The sequence below is a fragment of the Dermacentor variabilis genome, chromosome 4, assembly GCF_050947875.1.
Source record: "Dermacentor variabilis isolate Ectoservices chromosome 4, ASM5094787v1, whole genome shotgun sequence".
NCBI classification, from domain to species: domain Eukaryota; kingdom Metazoa; phylum Arthropoda; class Arachnida; order Ixodida; family Ixodidae; genus Dermacentor; species Dermacentor variabilis.
The window spans coordinates 10,888,675-10,915,693 of NC_134571.1; the positions used below are offsets into that span (position 1 = coordinate 10,888,675).

At 47.4% G+C, this 27,019-nt stretch overlaps 1 protein-coding gene across 1 annotated transcript in view; it reads right to left on the reverse strand.

Moving 5' to 3' along the window:
- The window catches only part of LOC142578661 (uncharacterized), a 33,352-nt gene extending 21,166 nt beyond the window's left edge, over nt 1-12,186 (reverse strand). The window contains exon 1 of the mRNA XM_075688112.1: nt 11,715-12,186. Within this exon, the coding sequence (XP_075544227.1) occupies nt 11,715-11,985 (271 nt within the window). The 5' untranslated portion in view covers nt 11,986-12,186. The remainder of the gene's footprint in view (nt 1-11,714) is intronic.
- Between the last annotated feature and the right edge of the window lie 14,833 nt (nt 12,187-27,019).

Below are 27,019 nucleotides of genomic sequence, written 5' to 3' on the forward strand. Positions count from 1 at the left end.
CATTCTCATACCTAATCTCTCACTCCACTGTCGAACAAGTTCAATCATACAAATACCTAGGCGTTACTTTATCTTTTGACCTTTCATGTAACGCACACATCAGCAATATCATATCATCCGCGACTAAAGCGTCATTTGCGTCACGCACCATCAGACATAAAACTTCCCGCGTACAAATCATTCATCAGATCGAAACTACAATATGCAGCACCCATCTGGAGCCCGCACCAGGTATACTTAAGAAACGAACTAGAATCTGTGCAAAATCGTGCCGCTAGGTTCATCCATTCTTCATATTCATACCGACATAAGCATATCATCCCTAAAACATGAAACTGATCTAGCTAATCTTTCTGCGCGTCGCCGCATCGCCAGTCTTTGTTTGTTTCACAAATTATTTCACAGTTCCCTCAATCAAGCACCGTATATCATCCCACCAGCGCGGATATCTCCCTGTACGTCCCATCCTTACTCAATCGCACGCGCACGTGCTCGCACCAATACTTTTGCGGCCTCATTTTTTCTTCGCACAGCAGTAGAATGGAATGGCCTTCCCCGTGACATTGCAGCCATCACGTGTTCATCAACTTTTGCGGACAACTTAACAACATTTGTTTGTCATGAAGATCACTCTCTGTAAGCTTTATTTGTAAACCCACCCCTTATGTAATACCCTCTAACCGGGGTCTTTAAGGTAATAAAGTGAAGTGAAGTGGATGACTCTTGGACCAATGAATAAAGACCACAAAATGTGTTACACAGCACTTGGTTATAGCGGCGTGGAGAGATAACAGATGTCAAGTGAACTCTCCGCTGCGGCAACATCGCCCGTATAATAATTACCGTCATTGGCAGTATTTTTAATTATCTACATACTATTAAATATTAGAAACATTCATTAAATTATTATTATTATTATTATTATTATTATTATTATTATTATTATTATTATTATTATTATTATTATTATTATTGTTATTATTATTATTATTATTATAGATAAATAGAGCACAACAGAACTTTCTCCTGCATCTGTTCGAAAATTGGCGTATAATACGTTAATTCGGACAAAATTAGAGTACGTCTCGGCACTTTGGAACCCACATCAAGGATATACTCAGTGAATTCTATCAAAGCCGTTCAAAATCGCGCCGCACGCTTCATCACCTCGCAGTATACGACCGTAACCAAAGTGTTACTGCGATTAAATCATCCCTGGACCTCCGCCCTCCAGCTCGACGTCGAAGAATCGCCCGCTTACGTGTGTTTCGCAAATTATAATACAACGTCTCCGGCTCGCGTAACACGATTCTTTTTTCCTCCAGCACGCACTTCACGGCGGCTGTGCAACTCTTCACGTGTTCAGCGTGTATTCGGCAAAACAGTGGCGTTTAATGAGCCACTGTTACCTGCTGCCATTGACGGGTGAAATAAACTCCAACATAACATTGTAAGTGAGAAGAAACCCGGAAATATTGTTACGGGGTTAAAAACAGTCAGACGTATATTTACAGGATATTTACAATAACTTCAGCAGCTGACAAGGTGGTAGAAAGCGCGCGAACTCCAGAGCGTCGTCTTCTTCCGACCAAGCTGAAAACAACTTCTTCGTCAGCGTGTCACATGACCCCCGGTGGCTGAAGCACCGGCTCGGTGCTGGTTAGGAGGCGGACGAGTGATACAACTTAAGACGCGCGACGTGGACCACGTCGGAGTGATGCTGAGCCACGGTTGGCTCAAGGGGAGCGATTTCGTACGTGACGTCAGTTACTCGACGCAAGACACGGTAAGGGCCAGAGTAGCGTGAAAGTAAATTTTTCGAGAGGCCAACGCGTCGCGAAGGCGACCAAAGGAGAACCAGGGCGCCCGGTGTGTAGTGGACGTCACTATGGCGGGCGTCATACAAGCGCCGCTGATTGTCCTGCGACTCCACAAGCCGACGTCGGGCAATATGGCGTGCTTCTTTTGCTTTGAGTATGGATTCACGCGCGTACTCGGATGTGTAATTCAGACTAGCAGGCAGAAAGGTGTCGAAAGGTAGCGTAGGGTCGTGGCCAAACAAGAGGAAGAATGGAGAGAGGCCTGCGGTATCATGGCGAGACGAATTATAGGCGAAAGTAACGAACGGCAGCGCAAGGTCCAAGTCGCGATGGTCAGTGGAGACGTACATGGACAGCATGTTAGTAAGGGTGCGGTTAAGACGCTCGGTTAGACCGTCGTTTGTGGATGGTAAGACGTAGCAAGTTTGTGTTTAGTCGCGCACGAGTGTAGAATGTCATTGACAACTTTAGAAAGAAAGTAGCGGCCTCGGTCGGTGAGGAGCTGTCGAGGGGCGCCGTGGAGAAGGATGACGTTCTCTAGGAGGAAGTCCGCGACATCGGTTGCACAGCTTGTCGGAAGAGCCTGTGTGATTGCATATTGGGTGGCGCAGTCTCTTGCGACAGCAATCCACTTGTTTCCCGAAGCAGACGTAGGAAAAAGGCCTAAAAGATCAACACCTACACGGAAGAATAGTTCTGATGGTACGTAAAGTGGTTGAAGGCGGCCAGCAGGAAGTGTGGCCGGTTTTTTGCGTCGTTGACAAAGGTCCCACGCAGCGACATAACGGCAGACGTCACGGTATAGACCAGGCCAAAAGAAGCGCCGACGAACGCGGTCATAAGTCCGTGACACGCCAAGGTGACCGGCAGTCAGGACATCATGAAGCTGGGCGAGAACAGACTGACGCAGATGCTCAGGCACCATGAAGAGTCGGGCAGGGCCGTCCGGGCGCATGTTGTAAGATTCTTCGGACGATCTCGCCGCTTCCACCATTTGTTAGAGTTGTAGGACGATCTACGAACTGTAGGCCTATCTCACCGCTGCCATTCAGATGTAAGATTAGGCAGTTGTAGCTGTAGGAAGGAGCTTGACTCTTCGTCGGGACTTAAGACAGCAGGATTTATTTACATGTTATTTACAGTTGAACATGAGATACATCGACAGTCTAGCGTGACTCCCCAATGGAGCCCGCAAGACGAGCATGCAGCAAACAGCTTACGAGCACACAGCTCACGAGTACATTTCGAGCACGACAACGAGCACTCTCTAGCAGCCGACAATCGCTGTTTATAAGCACTCTGCTCGACGTCATAGTTCGACGTCATTGAAGATAACCCGCCCTTTTGGAGGAGGCGGGCTCTCGACTTGGAGGAGGATGAGGGCTCACACACACACACACACACACACACACACACACACACACACACACACGCACACACACACACACACATCGGTGCAATGGTCCGCAGCCGACGTCAGAGGGGCTTCGTAGAACTCTGAGCCGCCCGGGTAGCGCGCCCGGGTAGCGCGCCCGGGTAACACATTGTCTTGCGTCTTGGTCGGCGCGTGGGAAGGAGCCTCCGTCGGCGTTCCCGCGGCAACTCCCCCACTCATAGCAGAACAGGGCGACGTTGCCGTGTTGCGCACAAAGCCTGCTTCGTCGAACTCGGAGCCGACCCGGGTGGCGTGCCCGGGTAGCACATTGTCTGGTGTCTCGAAAAGCGCATGGGGAGGTTCCGCCAATTACCTCCCCTCGAGAACTGCCCTGAGCTGACCCCTCGCCACGTGGCGGCCGGTTATCCGCAGTTCTCAGAAGTGCGCCACCATCCCGGTTGGATCGGAACACGTGCAGCGGGCTGAAATAGCTGCAGGCCGATCCTAACAATGTTAGAGCGGTACAGTATACCATCTTGGAGTTCAAACATGCGAAGGGAAGGATTGGGCGTCGTTGAAGCGAGCCGCTGAACAAGGTCTTGTAAGGAGGCGTCCCGACGTTGTTCGGCTCCAATATCGCAAAAAGCAGCCAGAGAGAGAACAGTAGCCGCGTTTACATGAATGTGACAGTGTCGCATCGCATCGCATTTCTAGCACATCACATTCATGTAAACAGCAGTAATGCGCTAGGAAGTCGCATCGCATTAATGCGCCAGGCGAGGGTAGATTTACGGGCGCGAGTCGACTCTCGCGGAGCATGTAAACGCAGGATCGTCGCATTAGGAATGATGGGAAGGAATTAGCCATCAACATGGCGGCGGTCCCGGCTGCCCGCTTCGAATTGAATTTGGCGTTGCTTTTGTAAAATGCACTTTGTTTGCAGCAAATATTTGTGTAAACGGCTTTCGCTTAGTCTCAGGCCGCTTCGACGACAGAGTATTGTGGATACCCTTGTGGTGTCTTCGAGATCGCTTCTCGTTTCGAACGAGTCGAAGCCTAACGAAAGAAACATTCGAGATGTCAGCGCTACCTATCGCTAGAGTCAGAAAATAGCCGCAACGACGGCATATGGCTTCTGAGATCCGAAAATCTCGCTGGCCTACTAAAGCTGCAAAACACGTGCGCGGCTTTGCGTCCGCTACATTATAGCGTATAGCGTACGCTATAAGTTGTGTACGCTAAACTAAAACTGTCTATTTCTCGGCACTCAACCACGAACGTGCACTCGGCCTACTACCGGAAACCAGTTACACCGGAAGTCGGTTGCACTTCCCTTATACGACACCATGTGGCGCTACGTTCTCGCGAGAGTTAAGGCGCTACATGTAAACGGCGTCGCATCGCCTTTCCCAAATGCGCTTGGAAATACGATGCGCCACTGTCGCATTCATGTAAACGGGGCTAGTGGCAGGTATGCCGGCCGCAGAAACGTCAGGAGGGTCGACAGGATGGCGCGACAAGCAGTCCGCATCTTGATGTAACAGGCCGGTCTTGTATACAACTGAATAGCTGTATTCTTGAAGGCGCGGAGCCCAGCGGCCAAGGCGCCCTGAAGGATCTTTGAGGGACGAAAGCCGACACAGAGCGTGGTGATCAGTGATGACTGTGAATTGGCGGACGTACAAATAGGGGCGGAATTTTACCACTGCCCAAACGAGAGCCAGACATTCGCGTTCGGTGATAGAATAATTGCTCTCCGCAGAGGAAAGAAGGCGGCTGGCGCAGGCAATAACACGTTCTCGCCCTTGTTGTTTCTGTGCCAAGATAGCTCCAATACCATGACAACTGGCATCGGTACGGACTTCTGTTGGAGCTGACGCATCGAAGCGAGCGAGAATAGGCGGGGACGTAAGCAGCCCAATCAGCTCGGTGAAAGCACCAGCTTGCTCAGGACTCCAAACGAATGCAGCGTCTTTCTTGAGGAGCTGGTTGAGAGGGCGGGCTACGTTCGCAAAATTTCGGACAAACCGACGGAAGTAGGAGCAAAGGCCCAAGAAGCTGTGAACATCCTTGGCACTGTTAAGAACGGCCAGCTGCAGTGCAAGTTTTGCCACCCAGTTGCGACTATGGCGGCAACATTCCGGGAGCGTCGCCGCACACCTCAAGCCACGGCGTGACTAAGTCGACTGTGTGTGAACAACAATACGTGCGTCCTCGACTCTCGGTCGTTGGAGCCGAGTTTGACGAAGTCGCCATTGTAACTAAACGGGCTCGGCGGACCAGCTATTTTTACTGAGCCGCGGGAACTTCTACTGACACCCCTTCCCACGCGCCGACCAAGACGCCAGACTATGGGCGGCCGGCAGGCGCGCTGCAGTTCGGGAAATAAATGCCCCTACGGTGCCTCGTTCTCCCCTACGGTGCCTCGTTCTCGCCTACGGTGCTTGGACGGCCGTTTCCGTTCACCTGGCTATCGGGGGAGGACCGAGTGTTTAAAAACCGCTGTTGTGCGGCTGCTCAGGGCACTCTCTCTCAAGCAGTCATGTTAGACTGATGTACTTTCTCAAACAGTCATGTTAGACTGATATAAATACTGTAAATAAACCCGTATTCCTCGTTCTCGATGAGAAGCAGTCCTTCCCTTCATCAACGTCCTCAGCGTGGATAAGTTGGACGACGGCATGGGCCAGCTACCTTCTAATTCATGCCCGACTCCAATCTTGACAACGGATCACGAGCGATGGGATTGAACCCCCAATCATAACAGCACACGTTGGCACGGGAATGTCTTTCACTGCCCTTATTTTATCGTGATCAGGGCGTACACCAGAAGAATCGACGAGATGCCCGAGCACAAATTTCACGACGGTCCAAGTGGCACTTGGACGAATTTAGTCGTAGCCCCGCCTGATGGAAAACAGATAGGTTCGTCGATAGGCGTTCGAGGTGTGTCGCAAAAGTCGGAGAAGAAACGATCACGTCGTCTAGGTAACAGAGGCAGATGGACCACTTGAAACCATGTAGGAGGGCGGCCATCATTCGTTCAAATGTGGGCGAGGCATTACATAAACTGAAAGGCATTACTTTGAACTGATACAGGCCATTGGAGTAATAAAAGCTGTCTTCTCGCGGTCCATGTCATCGACGGCAATTTGCCAGTAGCCGGAGCGAAGGTCGATGGACGAAAAATATTGTGATCCATGCAGGTAATCCAGGGCATCGTCAATGCGTGGTTGCGAATAGACATCCCTCTTTGTTACCTTGGTGAGGTGTCAATAATCCACGCAAAATCGCTAACTGCTGTCCTCCTTTTTAACTAGTACAACAGAGGATACCCATGGGCTGCAAGAAGGTTCGATGATGTCTCGAGAAAGCATCTTCTCTACTTCATGTTGGATGATGTGTCGCTCAGTAGGCGAGACATGGTAGGGTCGGCGATGGATCGGGCTCGCATCGCCGGTGTTTATTCGTTGTTTTACGACAGATGTTTGTCCAAGAGGGCGCTCTCCAAGTTCGAATATGTCCCAGGATGAGGCAAGGAGGCAACGTAGTTCTTGAGCAAGCTGGGGCGGAAGCTCGGGAGCAATCATTCTTGTTAGGGCATACAAGTCTGAAGGGACAGGGGGCGAAGCAAGAGTTGAACACGAGGAGCCGTCACAAGTTAAAGCCGAAATGTGGTAGTCTCTGGTCGGCATTATTTCTGCCATGGATATTCCGCGCAGTACTACTTGTGTACAAAGCCCAAAGTTCACAAGCGGCAGGCAGGACGTGTTGTCCGAAATGGTAATGACGGTGTGAGGAAAAGCGACGTTATGCAAGAGCAGGACACCCGGATTAGGGGATATGATGTAGCCACCGTCTGGTACAGGTAGAACGGAGTAGACACCGATGTAGGTAATGGCACGGTGAGGGAGGCGAATATGCTCTGTGGAACATAGGCGTATCGGAGCACTATCAGGAGGGTCAATAGCAGCAGGTAGAGCGAGCTGCACAACACCAGCAGGACAGTCTATCAATGCGGAATGTGTAGACAAAGTCAAGGCCCAGGATGAGGTCATGAGGGCCACTGCTGCAGAACATAAAATAAAACAGAAGTATGACGTCCGGCGACACTCACGCGAGCCGGACATATGCCAATAACGGCTGGTGCTCCACCGTCGGCGACTCGGACGACAGGCGACGGGGCAGGAGTGAGGACTTACTTGAGACGATTCCGAAGCTGAGCATTCATCACAGATGCTTGCGCGCCAGTGTCAATAAGAGCCGTAACAGGTACACCATCCACGATCACTTTTATGAGGTTCGTATGTGTAGGCAAGGTCAGAAGACTATTTTTGCGTCGGGTCGGTTTGGCAGCATCGCCTCCAGGTGCTGCACCCGTTAGTTTTCCGGAAGGGTGCGCCGGAAGGAGCTAGGGGACGGTGATCGGCGAGATGGGGGCGATCGGGAGAAGCGGCGACGTGGCGAAGGAGAGCGGGTAGGAAGAGAAGTGTCGCCAGAATTTACTGGATGCGTTTGCGGGGGGAACCGAGGAGCAGCATGAGGGCCGTGGGATGGGAGGCAAGGCCAGGGGGTCGAATTTTACGAAGACCGGCAGTGATGCGAAATATGGCCCATACGGCCACAAGTGAAGCGCACAGACTTGTCATCTGGAGTGCGCCATTCAGCCGGATTGCGATACCGCGTTGGGGCATTCAGGCTGCGGGTGCGTATGGCAGTGCCAAAACCACTTTCTGATTATGAGGCACGCCGTAGTGGAGGACTCCGGAAATTTGGACCACCTGGGATTCTTTAACGTGCACCTAAATCTAAGTACCACGGGTGTTTTCGCATTTCACCCCCACCTAAATGCGGCCACCCTGGCGGGGAGTCGATCCCGCGACCTCGTGCTAAGCGGTCCAACACTATAGCCTCTGAGCAACCACGGCGGGTTCCTAGCAGACCTTAGTATGCCCACTCTTCATGACAGGCGACTTGTGCGGGACATGCAGTTCCTTCATAAAATTGTGCGTGCCTCCATTGATTGTGACCACTTATTGACGTCATTGCGATTGCGTGTACCTCCTGCAAAAGCAGCCAAGTGTTGTGATACATTTTATCCTGAGATGCGTGCAATTTGTCCCATGACTCGTTTGCAGATCGCCTATACTTGATCGTTCCATAGCACGGACATAGTTGCCTAAACTGCTGTTTTTCATCACTCTTCTTGGATTATTGTTTTATTCTGTATATTGTCTTAATGATTTTCTTTTTTTTTCTGTAATGTGTCTGTTTCATGTCATGGTGTTTGTATCTGACCTAGTGTGGTCATTTAGGCCAATCGCTGTTGAGGCACACTCAAAATGATCTATCTATCTATCTATCTATCTATCTATCTATCTATCTATCTATCTATCTATCTATCTATCTATCTATCTATCTATCTATCTATGTAGTGCCCTACTAGGGCCTCTAAGGGTAAAATAAATTGTGATGACGATCAACATGGGAATATGTCGCGGGCGTAAGTGCGATACGCTTATATATTAACGATATAAATAGGAAACTATAACTGACTAGAATTTATTTTTTGATTTATTTTTATTACTGCATTAGGAACATTGCTTTCAAGCCACTGTTTTTCCATGCAATTGAGGCGCAGAGAATTAGAGACACAAGAGATACAAGGAAGGCGTTGAGGTAAACCAGGCTCACCTCAGCCCGGTCGGCTATCCTGTGCTGCGAAAGAAAAAAAGGAGGCACACATATACAAGAGACGAGAAAACTTGGCAGCACGTGCACTGAAGGGCTCATTATCCAGTCAGTCGCAAGTGGTCACATAGAATTTTACGAAGCGCAGCAGCGCTGAAGCCTCACATGAAAGCACGCAGCCAACTGTGCCAAAGAGGTTGAGTGTATCAGAAGACAACTAGCACAAGGGCACTACACAGGTAATATACATGCAGTTCTGTCTAATTTGCATTGCCCACCACAATGTGTTGATGCACAGAGCGTTATTCATCACATGCTCAGCCCTTCCAAGTCCCAGTGACACAGTGCTTATTAATTTTTGATGCCATAAAAGTTACCGCTGTGTACCTCCAAAAGCCCTCTTTCGCAGACTGCACGCCAGAGTTCGATCCCTATTTTACGCCGCTCTAAATTCACTACGTGCTCGGCTTCACATATTCGATAATTGAAATCGTTCCAGTTTAGTTCTTCGCAGACATTTGCCGACCCCAAATATTACACAGCTGCTTCTGACGCTTTCCATCTTCTACGCAGATGCCGGGTACAAGAGCTATTGAATTCATATTACCAAAACCACTCAGATATCTACATATACGAATGACGTCGACGCAGACACCGACGAGTACAATGCAGCTCACTCAATTCCGTCCCTTGGCGCGATACATAGTCAATATGGTCCAGTTTACCCCATCGGCGACTGCCGAGAATGGCGCTATATTGCTGCCACACTTCGTGTTACTCAAGAAGCTCAGAGGAAAATATTATTTAACCTGATTCCAGTGGATGCCTTCTTCCCCCGTGATCATTTCTAGTAGCCAAAGGGCAGACAGGTATACGCTCGAAGGTGAAGCACTGTCCGAGACCCCCAGAGTCAAAACATTAGGAAAGAGAGAGTGAGACGACACAAGAAAGGCGGGGAGGTCAACCAGAAAAGGAAATTCGGTTTGCTGCCCTTGTACTCATGGAGGTGGGGGGAGAGAGAGAGTGCCCGCGCACACGACTAAAGCAGTTTAGCCAGCACATGTTTACTGCAGGTGACCACAGTAAACACCACTTAGGGCTAAAGCCATATGAATCTCAACAATACATTCGTCGCAACTTGCTGGACGACTAGTGAAGTCGGCATTCAAATGGTTCGTTCCTAAAGCCACTTGCCATCAGCACACGCTAGAACACTCATGAGCGTATCTGTACATTTCACTGAGGCCGGCCTCCAAAATATATGTTCAAGGGTCTCCGCGCAACCAGAGTCATCACACGTGGCACTGTCGGTCATTTCACTAAGGAAGGCAAAAAATTTCGTAGAAGCTGCACTTAGCCTGCCGACAAAGAGCGGGGTCCTTTCGCTTCGGCAGAGGGGAAAGCGAAGTGTTTGAAAGTTTTTGAAAGTTTGAAAGTTTATTTAATATAAATAACGTACACAATTGCAAAGTAGACACTTTTGGGACCCAGCAAATCTGTTAAAGGGTCCCTACCGATTGCTATTAGGAAAAAAAAACACTTCTATGGCAGCTGCTCTTTTATACTGTAAAATCACATAAAACTGATATAGCTGAAATAAGTAGAACAAGAAAATACAGTAGTAGGGAAGATTTCACAAATGAGATACATTTTTCTAACAATTTTCTTTTTTTTTTACATCATCAGGAAAAGAAAAGTGAAGACGCGTGCAAGCAAGCGCAGTGTTACGCATTGTCAACAAGTGAGTGCTTTAATTGTTTAAGAATTGTATGCAATGTTCTTAGAGTGGGTAAGTTACTATCAAGCCTATTCCAAATTGAGGTACCTGTAAACTGTAGTGTAGAGCGACCGTGTTGAAAACACGGTCAGGGCTGTGTTGAAAACCTGGCGTGTTCTACGTGGGCAAAATGGCGTCTCGTGTCGGCGCGAGTACCAAATAACGTGTGCAACTCTTTAAGGAGACCCTTCGCCGCCACTCCCAGTCTCTTTTGGTGCTGCCGCACAAGCAATGTTTAGTTAAAGGGTTCACCGTAAAAAGTCACACGAACAGGTTCGGCATTGAGTTCAGCTTGATCATTCGAGACTGGGTATGCTCATCGTTTCCTCTGCATTGACTGCAACGATGTGGGCTACTAGAAGCTCATTTGTACTATCGTTATTTCGGTGCACGGATAAACATGTTATCTGACAAATTATAGGGAATTTCCTTGTGGATGTAGGGAACAGTGCTCCCGGAAAGACCTTGGATAGAGCAAAAGGAGAACCCGCGCTTTCTCGCATTTTTGCGCGACTTTGAATTCAAGCGCGAACGGTATTTCGTGTCTAGAAGGGTTCTCAGGCGGAGCAACTGCCAGGTTAATACTGCTAGAAGTAACACCACCCGCACTCACTACCACCAGCATTATTTCACAGTTACGGAACGTCTCCATCCAAGGTCTTCAGCAGACCATGGCTCAAGTGTAGTTCCAAGCTGTAGTGAGCAGCTGCCTACTATACCTAAGGTTCCGTGTGTACAGAGATTTTCGTGCACTTAGAAGGACAACAGATAGCCTGTAACAATTCTGAAACTTAAGATGCGACCCCTCCCAGACCAGTAATATATTTCCTCGAAAGACCCCGTCGATGATGCAAAAGTGATGGACAGTGATGCATACATGAACGCGAAAGCTAGCGATTAACATCCACAACGAATAGCATAGTTATCCGGAGTGGTAATGCGTACGTCTCAGGGTGCGCCCTGCCATTCAGCGCAGTGTGTCTACGTGCAAGATCGGCCGTGGCGATGATTTGCCGAAGCACACAGGCGGGAGAAAAGAAGCGCACTCAACTGCACACGCTGGCGAAGATGTCAATGTCCCTGACGGCGACGCCCTTGTTGCCGCTGGCCGACGTGCCGCCGACTCGGCTCACGAGGCCCCGTACGCGCACCACGAACCCCTGAGTGGCATTGGAGAAGCCCCGGCCGAAGCTCAGGAAACCGGCGAAGATGCGGTCCGCCAGGCTGGCCGCCTCCGACGACTCCGGCACGACCCCGCATGCCAGCAGCGCCAGCGAAAGCCACAGCGCGCGCACGGCATGGCGTCCCACGTCGGCGGACATGTCTCAATGAAGCACGCGCCTTTCGCACTGCTAACCTTCCTCCGACGTTTCCCTTTCTTCTACGGCTGTCGTCTCTCTGCCAATGTTACCTTCCGCTCGCTGCCTCGCCTGAAAAAAAAGCTGTATCCTATGACGAGATGCTGAGCGATTGGTGAACGCTTTGGGTGCAGTGCGGCTGAAGGCCTCCTCGCGCTCCTTCCAAGCAACGATTGCCTTTTCCCCCCAACGGCGTCGTGACAGCCGGGGCAAACGATTCTGCGCCTCCTCACTCTCGAGAGATGCCGCGTTGATAATGCGTCGGCCTTCCCCGCGCACACGCCGCCAGTTGGCTGGGGAACGCGCGTCTGTGCCGCGTCCGTGTGGGTGATTGCGTGTTTTTCTGCCGTGTTTGAGGCGAGCTCACCGAGAAGCATCGTCGGCTGAACGATTAGGAAAGAAAAGTGCGGCGAAGTATTGGGAAGCAAATGGAAAATGTGCGCGCACGTTACATGCGTTCATTAACTTAGTCACTCGACGCGAAGTTACTAAAGATTACACAGTAGCGCGTTGCGACGTTGGCTCATAATTAATTAGAGGTTCTTACATGCCAAAACCACGATCTAATTAGGAGGCACGTTTGGTGCTATATACCTGTCGCACGCCTATGGGATCGCGCGCGTATGTGTGTGTGTGTGTGTGAGAGAGAGAGAGAGAGAGACAGACAGACAGACAGAGCGAACAAGCGCTCCGCAAGTTTAATCCCGATACCACGTATTTTCTTTATACATATCAATATATTCATGTTTTTTCGCGTTCAAATCGCATTCGACGTCTGTTTCATGCTGCATACCACAGGTATGCGTCAGTTACAAATTATGTGCAGTGGGTGGTGAGCAGAAAGATTTCTGCGTTCCCATGTATGTGATTGGATCTCTTGATCTAAAGCTTCTTCATAAGCCGGAAAGCAAGCCGAAGTGCAGACCTCCGGGTTCGCTACCAGTTCATTTACGAGACAGCTGCCAGAGGGCTTCAGAAAGGACTGCTGTCCTCAGGCGAGCTTTTTCTTTTCTTTATGAAAGCCAGTAACTGTTGCTGTTAGTATGGAGGCCAAAACGAAGCTGTTCATGTTTATCAAGCATAACGTGCACTTGTTTGTCCCATGGAGAATTCAACAAGGGCGGAAATGGTAGCCCTCTTTATTTTGCTAACGACGAGAAAGTCCGAGTCGACCTAATCATTCTGCTCAAAGATCGAAGAGGTAGGCATATTACTGGAGTAGAAGGGTTCAGAAGTGCACGTTGGCACAGCCCATAGTATTACATTTGCCGCCCGTTTAACGCTCCGACTGAGACAACTCTTTCCAGCATGAATGATATCAAGACCAGCTAAGCGGAATAGGCTTTACCTGAAAATCTGAACACAGCCATTTTTAATCGGCTTTCGCTGTGATTGGCTAGAACTGTTAACGTAAGCATTTATTTAATTAGAGAGAACATTAAGTTATACTGCACCAATATGAAAGTTACTGAAGAAAAACATTTTCTCGAGATTTAGAAATTAATTTGTTAAAAGGTAATTCTCCTACTGGCTTATGTCCGCTACGGCCATGCAGTAGAGCACAATTTTCACAATAAACATCTAATCTTCTATCAGTGGTCCTCCTTCGTTAGCCTAATCAAAAAGGGACCGTTTCTATTTCTGTCACTGCAATTCCTAAAACGTTAAACCAGAAGATATTCCAGGTTTTCAAACTCCCGTTGCCTTGCTGGTGTAAGCAAAACCTAGCGCAGGTTCTCAAATGCGGTTGGCAACACTGGCCCCCAGCTGCAATCGTCGCAGCCCATCGGGGTTGCCACAAGGCGCACTGGGGTGCGCCCCACGCCACGTTTCGTAACCTTGACGAAAACACAAAATTGAGTTTTGCAAAACTTTCGCTTGCCGGCACAAATTTCAATACATGTGACATGGCGCATAATGGCGGCCGTACAGCCGCCATGCGTGTTCGGAATAGGATCCCTGGACACTGTAAAATTCCGCCATATTTTGAAATATAGCATTGGTGAGTGGCAGTTTGAAATAATCAGAGAGGCTGTAGCAGCCTTTTGGGCCTGCTGTGGGACAATCAGAGCTGATGGCGAATTCGAAAATATAGCTGGATCTCTCAATGTCCCGAGTAACACAACACTCAGGGAGCGGCGAAAGTGCCCTCTCCGTGCATCCTTCGTACCGGCTCACGTAATCATCACGCGATAAACACGCAAGGACGCTCCCGATGCCGCACGCATCCCCACAGCTGATATGACGCGATACCGCTCCTGACTTAATATATATATATATATATATATATATATATATATATATATATATATATATATATATATATATATATATATATATATAATATGTGTGTGTGTGTGTGTGTGTGTGTGTGTGAGAGAGAGAGAGCGGCCAGTCGCGCGCCAATTATGCATGTATTCGCGGACTTCTTTCCCGCTCGGAGTGAGTGAAACTTTATTTAGCTCTAGTAATTGTGTTCTTGTGTGGGCGGATTCTTCAGGGTAGTCTTCCTTCTTGTGTCTTCCCCGGAGGTCCTCACCCGCTGCTTCGTCCGTCCTCTATCGCTATGGTCGGCTCCCCTCAGTCCAGGGCTCCGCTGACTTCTGCTGTTCGTCGTGCACGCCGCACTAGACCTAGCTGGTCTTCGCAGCGGTCGCTGGACAGCAGTTCCTCCCATTGCTCCGCACTTGGGTGTGATACGATTGGGACTACGTCAGTTTGTTGACATGCCCATGTTATGTGGTCTGCATCGTAAGTACATTACCTTCTTCTTCACGCTCGGAAAAACACTTTTATGTAGCACGTATTGAGCAACGGAAAGCTGCATCGAGAGTTTCTTATGTTGCTCTACAATTTTCTCATTTACACTTTTCCTTTTTTTATAGTATCCGAGAAGCTGATTGATTACTTGAGACAATTTATGTAGTTAGGTGGGATAAAAAAACAATCTGAGTAGCTCAAAGTGGCGGCAAACAACATTACCTCGGTTCTGTCTAGCTACGTTCCATTTGCATTTTTTAAAATCTTGGTGCATGATAATTTGGGGACCGCACATTTATATATAATGAAGAACCAGAAGGGCAAAGGGGGGCCGATTTTTGCTCATCACAACCACATGAGCCAAGAGATAATGAAGGCAAGGAAGGCAAAGGAGAAATTATTTGTAGATTTAGTTGAAGTGTAGTAATTATAAGCTAAAAGGAAATGAGAGTGGATAAAAAGAACTTTCCGCCAGTGGGAGCCACACCCACAACTTTCACGTTACTTAATAAATACTGATGAACTAGTTGTTGAGCCATGATATTCAAGCAGCGCACTTAAAACTGACGCCACATGCGCAGACGCCTGCGCCTTATTGGATCTTGCCGTTGAGTGCGGGAGTTGGCCGACGTTGAGGAGGATCTTCAGATGAAACTGAAGGTTTATTTTCATTATTTACAGCAATAACACACAGTAATTAACAGTGATAAAGTCATTGACGGCCGGCAGCTGTGGCACGTGGCAAGAAGAACGAAAAAATGAATGAATGAAGGAATGCTTGTCTCTGCTCCCTGTCTCTCTCTCTTAACCCTTTCGGTGTCTCGTGGTCATGTCATTTTCGGCCAATCGTCGAGCCCGCTCAGGTGTCGTCGTTTTCCTCCGATCGTAGGCGCCCCTGCAAGTTCTGTCACATTCGGCCAATGAGGACGCTCCAAGGTCTCCACTGTCGGACGGGTGACTTGTCACCGGTGTTGCTCACCGGAGTGCCGTCACGATCGGCTCACGGGGTCGCTCCAAGGGCTCCAATGTCCGAGGTCTGACTTGCCACGGCGTTGCCTCCTAGTCTGCAAGCGCTCAGCTGGAGGAGACGGATTGTTTTCGAGTGACTCAGGGCCTTACTTGAGCCCTAACCCTCAGCCAAGTCCCTCTTTACCCTTCCCCATTTCAATAAAGTTTATCACCACCACCACCGAGCGACCTTTCAGAACTGCAAAACAGCTTCGCTCAAGACCAAGATTATCTGGAACCGTGCCAGGCTCCCGTTGCACTTTCGGGAAGAGTCAAGCAGGCGGCGGAGACAGTAGCTCGACGTGCAGTGCACGAGGTGGTGGTTGCCAACTTGTCTGATAGGTCCGGGAACGTGTTAGACGCGCTCCTGCGCACCCTAATTGGAATGCTACGGCGATTGGATGTGGTCGCGGAACTCGAGTGAAGCCAGGAAAAGGGTCCGTATCTAACAGCCTGCAGGCGCTTTGTGCATGCGAATTACGCCCACGCTGCACTATCAATTGTGCTATGGCGGCGGCTGTTCCCACTTCCACATTTTAGGGTATTCGTGTGTGCGCACAAGATTTAACCCGGAAAGTACTATAGCGGGTGCAGCGGTGGCGTAGAGGTAGAACACCCGCCTCGCGTGCAAGAGGTCCGTGGTTCGAATCCCGGTGCCGGCAATTTTCCACCGGATTAAAAAAAAAATCCGCGTGTTGATAAAAGTGCATAAACCGGCCTTGAGTGCGGCCTGATCCCGGTGAGCAGAACCGGTAACGCACTCCCGCACCAGAGCAGGATTGGCCACCCTGGTGCAGTACTTGGCCACAACCTCTTATATGAACACAACAATTAAACCCCGGCCCTCAGTCCCCAGCAGCTGCGAAGCAACTGACCACAGCCGCAGGTCATACCTGCGGCGCAGCAGAGGGTGCTAAGAATCCCTGGCTCCAGACAGGCCGCCATTGGAATATGAACCTGGCAACGTTTAAGGCTAGAACGTTATCTAGTGAGGCGAGTCTAGCAGTGCTATTGGAGGAATTAGAGGGCAGTAAATGGGATATAATATGGCTCAATGAAGTTAGGAGGCCAAAAGAGGCATATACAGTGCTAAAAAGCGGGCACGTCCTGTGCTACCGGGGCTTAGCGGAGAGACGGGAACTAGGAGTCGGATTCCTGATTAATAAGCGTATAGCTGGTAACATACAGGAATTCTATAGCATTAACGAGAGGGTGGCAGTTCTTGTTACGAAACTTAATAAGAGGTACAAAATGAAGGTTGTACAGGTCTACGCCCCTACATCCAGGCATGATGACCAGGAAGTAGAAAGCTTCTATGAAGACGTAGAATCGGCGATGGGTAGAGCGAAAACAAAATACACTTTACTAATGGGCTACTTTAAAGCCAAGGTAGGCAAGAAGCAGGCTGGAGACAAGGCAGTGGGGGAATATGGCATAGGCACTAGGAATAGCAGGGGAGAGTTATTAGCAGAGTTTGCGGAACAGAATAATATGACGATAATGAATACCTTGTTCCGCAAGCGGGATAGCCGAAAGTGGACGTGGAGGAGCCCGAGCGGCGAGACTAGAAATGAAATAGACCTCATACTCTGCGCTAACCCTGGCATCATACAAGATGTGGACGTGCTCAGCAAGGTGCGCTGCACTGACCATAGGATGGTAAGAACTCGAATTAGCCTAGACCTGAGGAGGGAACGGAAGAAACTGGTACATAAAAAGCCGATCAATGAGTTAGCGGTAAGAGGGAAAATAGAGGAATTCCAGATCAAGCTACAGAACAGATATTCGGTTTTAACTCAGGTAGAGGACCTTAGTGTTGAAGCAATGAACGACGATCTTGTGGGCATCATTAAGGAGTGTGCAATAGAAGTCGGTAGTAATTCCGTTAGACAGGATACCAGTAAGCTATCGCAGGAGACGAAAGATCTGATCAAGAAACGCCAATGTATGAAAGCCTCTAACCCTAAACCTAGAATAGAACTGGCAGAACTGTCGAAGTTAATCAACAAGCGTAAGACAGCTGACATAAGGAAGTATAATATAGATAGAATTGAACATGCTCTCAGGAATGGAGGAAGCCTAAAAGCAGTGAAGAAGAAACTAGGAATTGGCAAGAATCAGATGTATGCGTTAAGATACAAAGCCGGCAATATCATTACTAATATGGATAAGATAGTTGAAGTGGCTGAGGAGTTCTATAGAGATTTATACAGTACCAGTGGCACCCACGACGATAATGGAAGAGAGAATGGTCTAGAGGAATTCGAAATCCCACAGGTAACGCCGGAAGAAGTAAATAAAGCCTTGGGAGATATGCAAAGGGGGAAGGCAGCTGGGGAGGATCAGGTAACAGCAGATTTGTTGAAGGATGGTGGACAGATTGTTCTAGAGAAACTGGCCACCCTGTATACGCAATGCCTCATGACCTCGAGCGTATCGGAATCTTGGGAAAACGCTAACATAATCCTAATCCATAAGAAAGGGGACGCCTAAGACTTGAAAAATTATAGACCGATCAGCTTATTGTCCGTTGCCTACAAAGTATTTACTAAGGTAATTGCAAATAGAATCAGGAACACCTTAGACTTCCGTCAAGCAAAGGACCAGGCAGGATTCCGTAAAGGCTACTCAACAATAGACCATATTTACACTATCAATCAGGTGATAGAGAAATCTGCGGTATATAACCAACCCTTATGTGTAGCTTTCATTGATTACGAGAAAGCGTTCGATTCTGTCGAAACCTCAGCAGTCATGGAGGTATTACGGAACCAGGGTGTAGACGAGCCATATGTAAAAATACTGAAAGATATCTATAGCGGCTCCACAGCCGCCGTAGTCCTCCATAAAGAAAGCAACAAAATCCCAATAAAGAAAGGCGTCAGGCAGAGAGATACGATCTCTCCAATGCTATTCACAGTGTGTTTACAGGAGGTGTTCAGAGACCTGGATTGGGAAGAATTGGGGATAATAGTTAATGGAGAATACCTTGGTAACCTGCGATTCGCTGATGATATTGCCTTGCTTAGTAACTCAGGGGACCAATTGCAATGCATGCTCACTGACCTGGAGAGGCAAAGCAGAAGAGTGGGTCTAAAAATTAATCCGCAGAAAACTAATGTTTAACAGTCTCGGAAGAGAACAGCAGTTTACGATAGGTAGTGAGGCACTAGAAGTGGTAAGGGAATACATCTACTTAGGACAGGTAGTGACCGCGGATCCGGATCATGAGACTGAAATAATCAGAAGAATAAGAATGGGCTGGGGTGCGTTTGGCAGGCATTCTCAGATCACGAACAGCAGGTTGCCATTATGCCTCAGGGGAAAAGTATATAACAGCTGTATATTACTAGTACTCACGTACGGGCAGAAACCTGGAGGCTTACGAAAAGGGTTCTACTTAAATTGAGGACGACGCAACGAGCTATGGAAAGAAGAATGATAGGTGTAACGTTAAGGGATAAGAAAAGAGCAGATTGGGTGAGGGAACAAACGCGAGAGACTGGTATCTTAGTTGAAATCAAGAAAAATAAATGGCCATGGACTGGACATGTAATGAGGAGGGAAGATAACCGATGGTCATTAATGGTTACGGACTGGATTCCAAGGGAAGGGAAGCGTAGCAGAGGGCGGCAAAAAGTTAGGTGGGCGGATGAGATTAAGAAGTTTGCAGGGACATCATGGCCACAATTAGTACATGACCGGGGTAGTTGGAGAAGTATGGGAGAGGCCTTTGCCCTGCAGTGGGCGTAATGAGGAGGATGATGATGATGATGATGATGATGATGATGATCCAATCCAATCCCCCACTACAGCGTGTGTTATCGTCAAGTCGCGGTTTCAGCACGTAAAATCCTATAATTTTATCTTTTAAAATAATGTTATATAACCATATAGCTATAAAATCAATACAACTATAGAACCAATAGATATATTAGTCTCAATAATATTATAGGCTATTACTTATATACTATTGGAAATTTTTGTTAGAGTAAGGAAATGGCTCTCTTGGTCAGACGCGCGCCATCTTTGACATGATGTCATGCTCTGGTTGACAAGCACAAGAGTCGCACACACAAATATGTGTACATTTCTCGAAATAAACTGCTGAAGTTAGCACCACGTCTGATCGCTTTCTTATGTCTGTCCTTGTATCTTGAGCGCTACTTAGACTTCAATGCGGAGAAGATTGAAGTTGCCGAAGGGCTGCAGGACCATATAAACAAAGTGAACCATTTACGTCCCATAGATGTCCATAAAACATCATATTTTGGACATTGCACATATCCTATAGATATCTATTTCTCCAAACAACATAAAATACGTACCATGGATAATCTATGTCCCATCCAGATCACGTTGCTGTAATGTTGAAGGAACGCATCAGCTGGACATAAGTGACCTATAACAGATGTTCATTTTCAGAAGCAGGAGGTCCATAATCATCATCATCATCATCAGCAGCAGCAGCAGCAGCAGCAGCATCATCACCCTATTTTATGTCAACTGCAGGACGAAGGCCTCTACCTGCAATCTCCGATTATCCCTGTCCTGCGCCAACCAATTCCAACTAGCACCCGCTGTGTCTGTAGAGTACCCAGAGGAGCCACGATACCTCCATTCGAAGCAGTAATGAACAAGTTGCAGAAACTCCTTCTATAACTAGCGATGAGGTTAGAATTGCCTTGCAAGATAGGAAACATGGAAAAGCGGCAGGGGAAGACGGAATAGCAGTCGATTTAATCAAAGCTGCAGGAAACATAATGCTTGAATATATATATATATATATATATATATGACTCTGACGAAGGCCGGTCCTCCGGCCGAAACGTCAGTAAAAACATATGCCTTAACGCTCCTCTTTTTTTTCTTTTTTGAATATTATTGGCGGCGAGGAGTTACGGAGTCGCCATCTAGCGGAAGCGCCTCGCTGGCGTAGTATGAGGGATCACGCGGCGCGGTCCTCGTAGGTTTTGCTGTCAGCGCTCACTGAAAACACCACGCGCGAGCTCTCCCGGACATTTCTGTAAGTACTTTCGAAACGAGATAAGTTTTTTACTGTCTAAATAATAATCTTGGGCAAACTGAAAGCACAGAATCGTTTACAAACGCTATCTCTTTACCGAATACGTACAGTGAACGCCACTGCGCGCGGTCGCCGCGATGGAGTCTCCCGAACCGGCTTGTTTCGTGAACGGTAGGTAAACGCTGAGAGCAAACTATGTGAAATATTTTCTTATAGTGTTTGTATAACTAAATGGAGCGTAATAGAATGAAGCCTCAATGCAGCGATCGCACAGATTCGCAGCGACCGACTGCGCGTCTGCATGCTTGTCCGCGCACTGTTTCGCTTTCGCCGCGTGCGCGTTTTCGCACCGTGTCATGAGCTTTAGGCCGCAGAATGTGAGCATTTGACAGTATACAAGCAACCATTGTTGCGTGGGCGCTATCAGAGCTGTTCAAAAATAATTTCATTGTACAGACTTCGACGCCTACGGGGACTGTGATGTGCCGTCGCGACGATTCAATCTTTTTTTTTCCTTCGAGATTCTTGGACGTTTCAATATTATTTCTCGAGTTGCGCCGAACTGTATGTTTATCGGTGTTCTCAGCGTGCGATTTCCCGCTGCTTCTTTTTTGTAATCCAGTGCATTAATTCATCACACAAACATGAACATATGCCATGCTTTCTTTTAATGTGCTTCTTACCGCTTCCTTTCCACTCCAGTGAACTTGCCAGTATCTATAGCATCGACAAGTTCATAGACCGAACCGTCATGACATTAGTCGGGCAGCGGACTCGGGCGAGCGTCTCAATGCGCGTTTTCTGAACATAGCAGACCCGGCGCTGTAGCAGAAATCTTCCTCACGTCTTGTGCTTGCTGCATACCCAAGTTGAAGCCGATGACTGTTCGCCGGTTTTATGTTTCGCGAGCCAAGCTTCACGCAGCTTCTTGTCCTGCGGCTACGTATGAATAAGGCTGACACCGGGCTTCGTTGCGTAGGTCCGGCACTGCGGCACCGAGCAGTAGCCTACCATGTTTCGCGCCTTCATAAGCAGCCTCTACCTATTGTAGTGCTTTCAAGCGTTGTAAAGGAGACACTCGAAGTGGGAAAATCTCGCCACTAAAGAATGACCGCAGCGTACGAGGGAATTTAAACTCTCGTTTTCAGCTCGCTTCCGCGCTCCCGAAGCAGCCGACGCGGCCGCTATGTCCACGTGATCCCTAATAGCACGTCACGCCGACGGTGGCGCCAGCTTTTCCAGTGGTGGAGCTCGAGGCCAATACCATTCGGGTCTGGCGCAAAACCATTCATCTCGTGCGTATATATATATATATATTGCACTTGAAGAAACTTTTGACCTCGAAGAATTGAGCGCTGAAGTGACGGCGTTCTATGAGTATATACAAGACCTCATAGTAGTACACAGTACAAGTTCACATCCTAAGTCCTCTCGGTGGTGCAATCTTCCTTCATGTAATTGGCGCATACTTGGCTATCACTAATACTGCTTCGGCTTTCCGGCGAAACTAAAGCCTCTCTTTTTTTTTTATGTGAGTACGGGTATAAGCGCTGCTGCGCATGACTGCTGTTCATTCTGATTCCGAGTGAATCCAGCTTGGCCTCGCTTCGGTTACTGAGGTAATTATACAATGTTCCCCAACTATCATACACCAAGACTTAAAAATACAGCAGTTACGTTACTAAAAGAAAACCTAGCGCATATTGTTTCCAGTGCAGTGAAGTAGCCGTAAGTAATTAATTCGTTACTGATATCTATATATTTATTATTTATTTATTTACAGAATACCTGCGTCGGGGCCTCGAAGGCATTATCGCAGGGGGGACAGTTAGAGAAAGATTTATTAAATCATTCACAGAAATAAGTAAAGAATGTATAAATTAAGGTAACATCTAAGTGGGAGCACACAATAAGTGAACATTTCCAAGCGCAATAGAAAATTGAAACAAAATTAAGATAGTAATGCATTGTCACAAACACGGACGGGAAAAATATCGTGATTATAAGATATTGAGACACATTCCTCCGGTAACAAATTCCAGTCTGTCACAGTTTGTGGAAAAAAGGATTTGGTAAAACGGTGCACATTACAGCTGTATTTTCGCACCTTCTTTGACATTTAATTTGCTAATTGCAATTAATTATGTAACTCGAAAAGTACTACCCTAATTTTCAAAGTGTGTTTGTAGGCACCCGAAATAACATCTAACTGCGGTGTTTTCACCGACGTACTAAATGCGTACATTTTTTTCCGAATGGCAAAGAAACCTCACGAAGTATGAAAAATACCACCTGCTTAGGCTTCCGCCCACATCATAAAGCAGCACCCTCAAATAAGCTGCTTGAAAGCAACTGCGCTGCCTGTCGCAAACCCGGAGAGGCAGTACATCACCTTTGATAAGGGTACGGAAGGAGCACCAACAGCAGGTTTCGTGTTTCGCAGCTATTCCTTCCTCTCATTACTACGCCACACTTATTATCCGTCTCTCAAGGTTGACTGATCACATTGATAAGCAAAGCCCCTTGATAACGGTGCCGAAGCGCCGCTCTGACCACGCATGAAATGCGAAAAGCAATGTAATAGGCATAGAATGTTTCAAAATCCCGGCATTGCTCGCACCTCATCGAAAGAGTGCTTGCGAAGCTATATTTTGCGCCAGAAACTTGCTTCGAACCAAAGCCAAATTAAAGTGACCGTTTTATTTTTCATGAAAGTGTATACGTGCTGCAAAAACAGGTTCATGTAAAAAAAAGCGAAATGAACAGACCAGGAAACGACCAACGTGTAAAGAAAAGGCGAAACCGGCGCTTTCAAGGAAGCAAATATACCCGCCGTGGTTGCTTAGTGGCTATGGTGTTGCGCTGCTAAGCACGAGGTCGCGGGATCGAATCCCGGCCACGGCGAACGCATTTCGATGGAGGCGAGATGCGAAAACACCCGTGGTACTTAGATTTAGTTGCACGTTAAAGAACCCCAGGTAGTCGAAATTTACGGAGTTCCCCACTGCGGCGTGCCTCATAATCAGAAAGTGGTTTTGGCACGTAAAGCCTCATAATTTACTTTAAGAACGGAAATATACCACTTCTGAATGAGCCGAATTGGCAATCACGATGTCTGCACAAAAAAAAAAAAAAACAAGAACGAGAAAAAACATCAAATTTCAGCGTGCCCTTATTATTTTTGAATTCGTAAGCTCCGTTGAACAGCAGCTGCTGCCCAGAGGACGTGTTCGAATAGGTCTCCTTTCGCAGACACGAAGTACCGAGTCCGCTTTATCACATCTTCAGTGGCTTTCTTGATGACCGATGCCGGAATTCTACGGCATACATCCGTTATCCTTGCCTTGAACTAATCTGACGTCCGTCTCGATCATGTACGCACGATCTTACACATTAATAACCTCAAAGATAGAAATCAAATAGAGAGAGGTCAGGTGACCTAGCCGGCCAATTTATAGGCCCGTCCCTTCCAATCTATTGCGCATGAAAAGTCGCATCCAGCCAGTTTCATGCTCGACAACTGCTGTGTGCGGGTGCCCCATCTTGCTGATACCACAGAAGTGGAAGACATGACAACAGGACTTCGCTGAGAAACTAATTCACCACTCTTTCAAGGATTTCGTCCACGTAACCCTATCGAGCCAATGTGTGATCGAAGAAGATGGGACCGATTATAGCAACGGCGTAAATTCCGCACCCCACATTGAACCACTGGTACTGGTGCCGAGTCTGCTTTACCCAGTGTGGATTGGGGTCACTTCAATAGTGTGCATTAAATTTAATTTACCTGGCCGTTTCTGCAAAAATTTGCTTCATTTGTGCACATTATGTTGCTCAAAAAGTCAGGTGACTCATTAGCTTTTATGGGGACTCAGGAAATCTAGACCGTTTTACGGGTCCCTATCATCCAAGCATTGGTGCTGGTTAAGGTGGTGGTGAAAGGACGTCCTTTAGAATCCTCCAAACTGATGACTTGGAAATTGATGCGTGGGCGGCCACAACCCGCATGCTAGCATAAGGGTTTGATGCCATAAATGCTAGAACATCCGTGCGTAGGCTAGGACTCAAAGATGGAGTCCTCCGCCGCTGTTTCTTGAAGCTGCCAGTTTGTCTCAGGTTTTCATAGTTTCTTATGATAGTCGATGCGTTTGGTCTACCGCCCCGCTTCCATGACTTATATATATATTTGCGGCCTTCCTCTTGTTGCCACTTGCAGATCCCAGGGCAAGGATCATGTTTACTTTCTGCTCATTAGAGAAAGGCATGGCGGCTGGGACGAAACAAAACACACATTTAAACCTTTGCACTGACGTGGTCAATTCGATTTTGTGGTGGTAGGTATTGTGGCATAAAAACAACAACAGCATCCATATACTTCATCTATGCTAAGACAACAGCTATCACAGCTTGTTTCCAACTAACACCAAACGCGGCATGTTACTTCGGCAGGGGCGCGGCAGATGAGGCACTAGCTCGATCACGATGTTTTTTCTTTATTTCCTTTATTTTGTTCTGGATAACTCAGAAGGAGCCTGTTCGAGGGCGCTGTTTATGATCCGTGTGGGAGCGCAGTCACGTGGTATTCTCCATATTTCGCGGGGTTTACTTATCATTCGGTAACAAATTTGTACCCAATTAGTACGTCACTGAAAATACTGCAGTTAGATGTCCCTTGGCTGTGCCTTCAAATGCCTCCATGACACTTTGATAATCAAGATAATATGTCTCGAATTAGATAATTAATTACAATTGCCTAATTGAATCAATAACGAAAAATTACTGACAGCTCCTCCACTGTACTGTAAGCAAAACGCACTAGGTTTTCTTCGACTAACACATTGTTCTTTTTTTAATCTTGGCGCCCGACAGGTAATTAGGACACCCTGTATATATGTATCATCTTTGCATGCAAGTGACGATGTTTCCATTCCTAATAAATGTTGTAACTTATTAGAAATCTTTTTTTCCTGAGTCGTTAGCATTTCTTACTGGAAAGAGAAGTGATACTGAGACACACAACATTCACGTGCATTTCATCTGCCATTGATAAGACTCTGCCGAAGGAGTCACTGAAGTTTACAGGTTTCTTTTTTTCATGCCCAAAAAAGCACGCAAAGCAATTTTAAGCGTGGTGAACATACAGCAACATATTCATTCTCTAGGCATAGGCTATCCACACCTTTAGAAATAATTTTTAATTGGCTACCTCCATCTCTTTTAAAAATATAATAAACTTTGTCCTGTGTGTACATTTAAATATTTTGTGTACGTGCATGGTGTTTACAGTGTAAACTTAAAACAAAATTTTGAAGTGACAAAATACGGATGAGGCAGCCGCCGCTGGTGCTTCTAATGCGCGTGTCTCCCTATTGTCAGGATTCACAGAAATAAAGCGAAGGTATGAATTAAAAGCCGTGCTCGTTCGCGTTAACAGTGATGAACAGTAATATTTCAAGTGAAAAGGTCGAGAAAAGTCAATAGAAACCTCAAATGATGTGGGTGACAAAGATCTGGTAATGACACTTTAGGTGTGTTTGTCGGGGGGGGGGGGGAGGCTTCGGCATCGCCCTGTTAGGGCTGAGCCCCCCCCCCCCCCGGCAAACTCCGTAGGGGGCTCGGGCCTCGGAGACCCCCCGTAGTCGGCGCCTTTGTAGGTCAGTATAGAATTCTTCCACTGCTTTTACTATACCTTCGAGATAGCCAATGATATTACTCTGCTTATCTTTCAGTGCATACATCATGGTTTTTCTTATGCCTAGTTTCCTTCTCACTGCTTTCGTGCTGTGTCCATTTTTTACTGCTTCCTCAGTTTTTTCACGTTATAATTTCGAATATCCCCTATTTTCTCCTTGTTGATCAGTTTTGACAGTTCCGCGAATTCTATCTTATCTCTTGAATTGGATACTTTCATTCTTTGTCATTTCTTTATTAGGTCCTTTGTTACTAGGGAGAGCTTACCTACTGGTTGCCTTGGTGCCTTACCTCGCACTTCAATTGCTTCCTCTGAAGCCAATCTAGTTGCGGTTTCATTCATTACATCTATGCCATCTTAAACTCTCTGTTCCAAGGCTGCATATTTGTTTGCAAGTAGCAGCGTGTATGTCTGCTTTTACCCTTACTGCGTCTAGGTTGGCCTGTTTCTTCCTCACCAATTTTACTATTTCTCTCTTCAAATTGCGGTGAATCCTAGACCTCACTAACCTA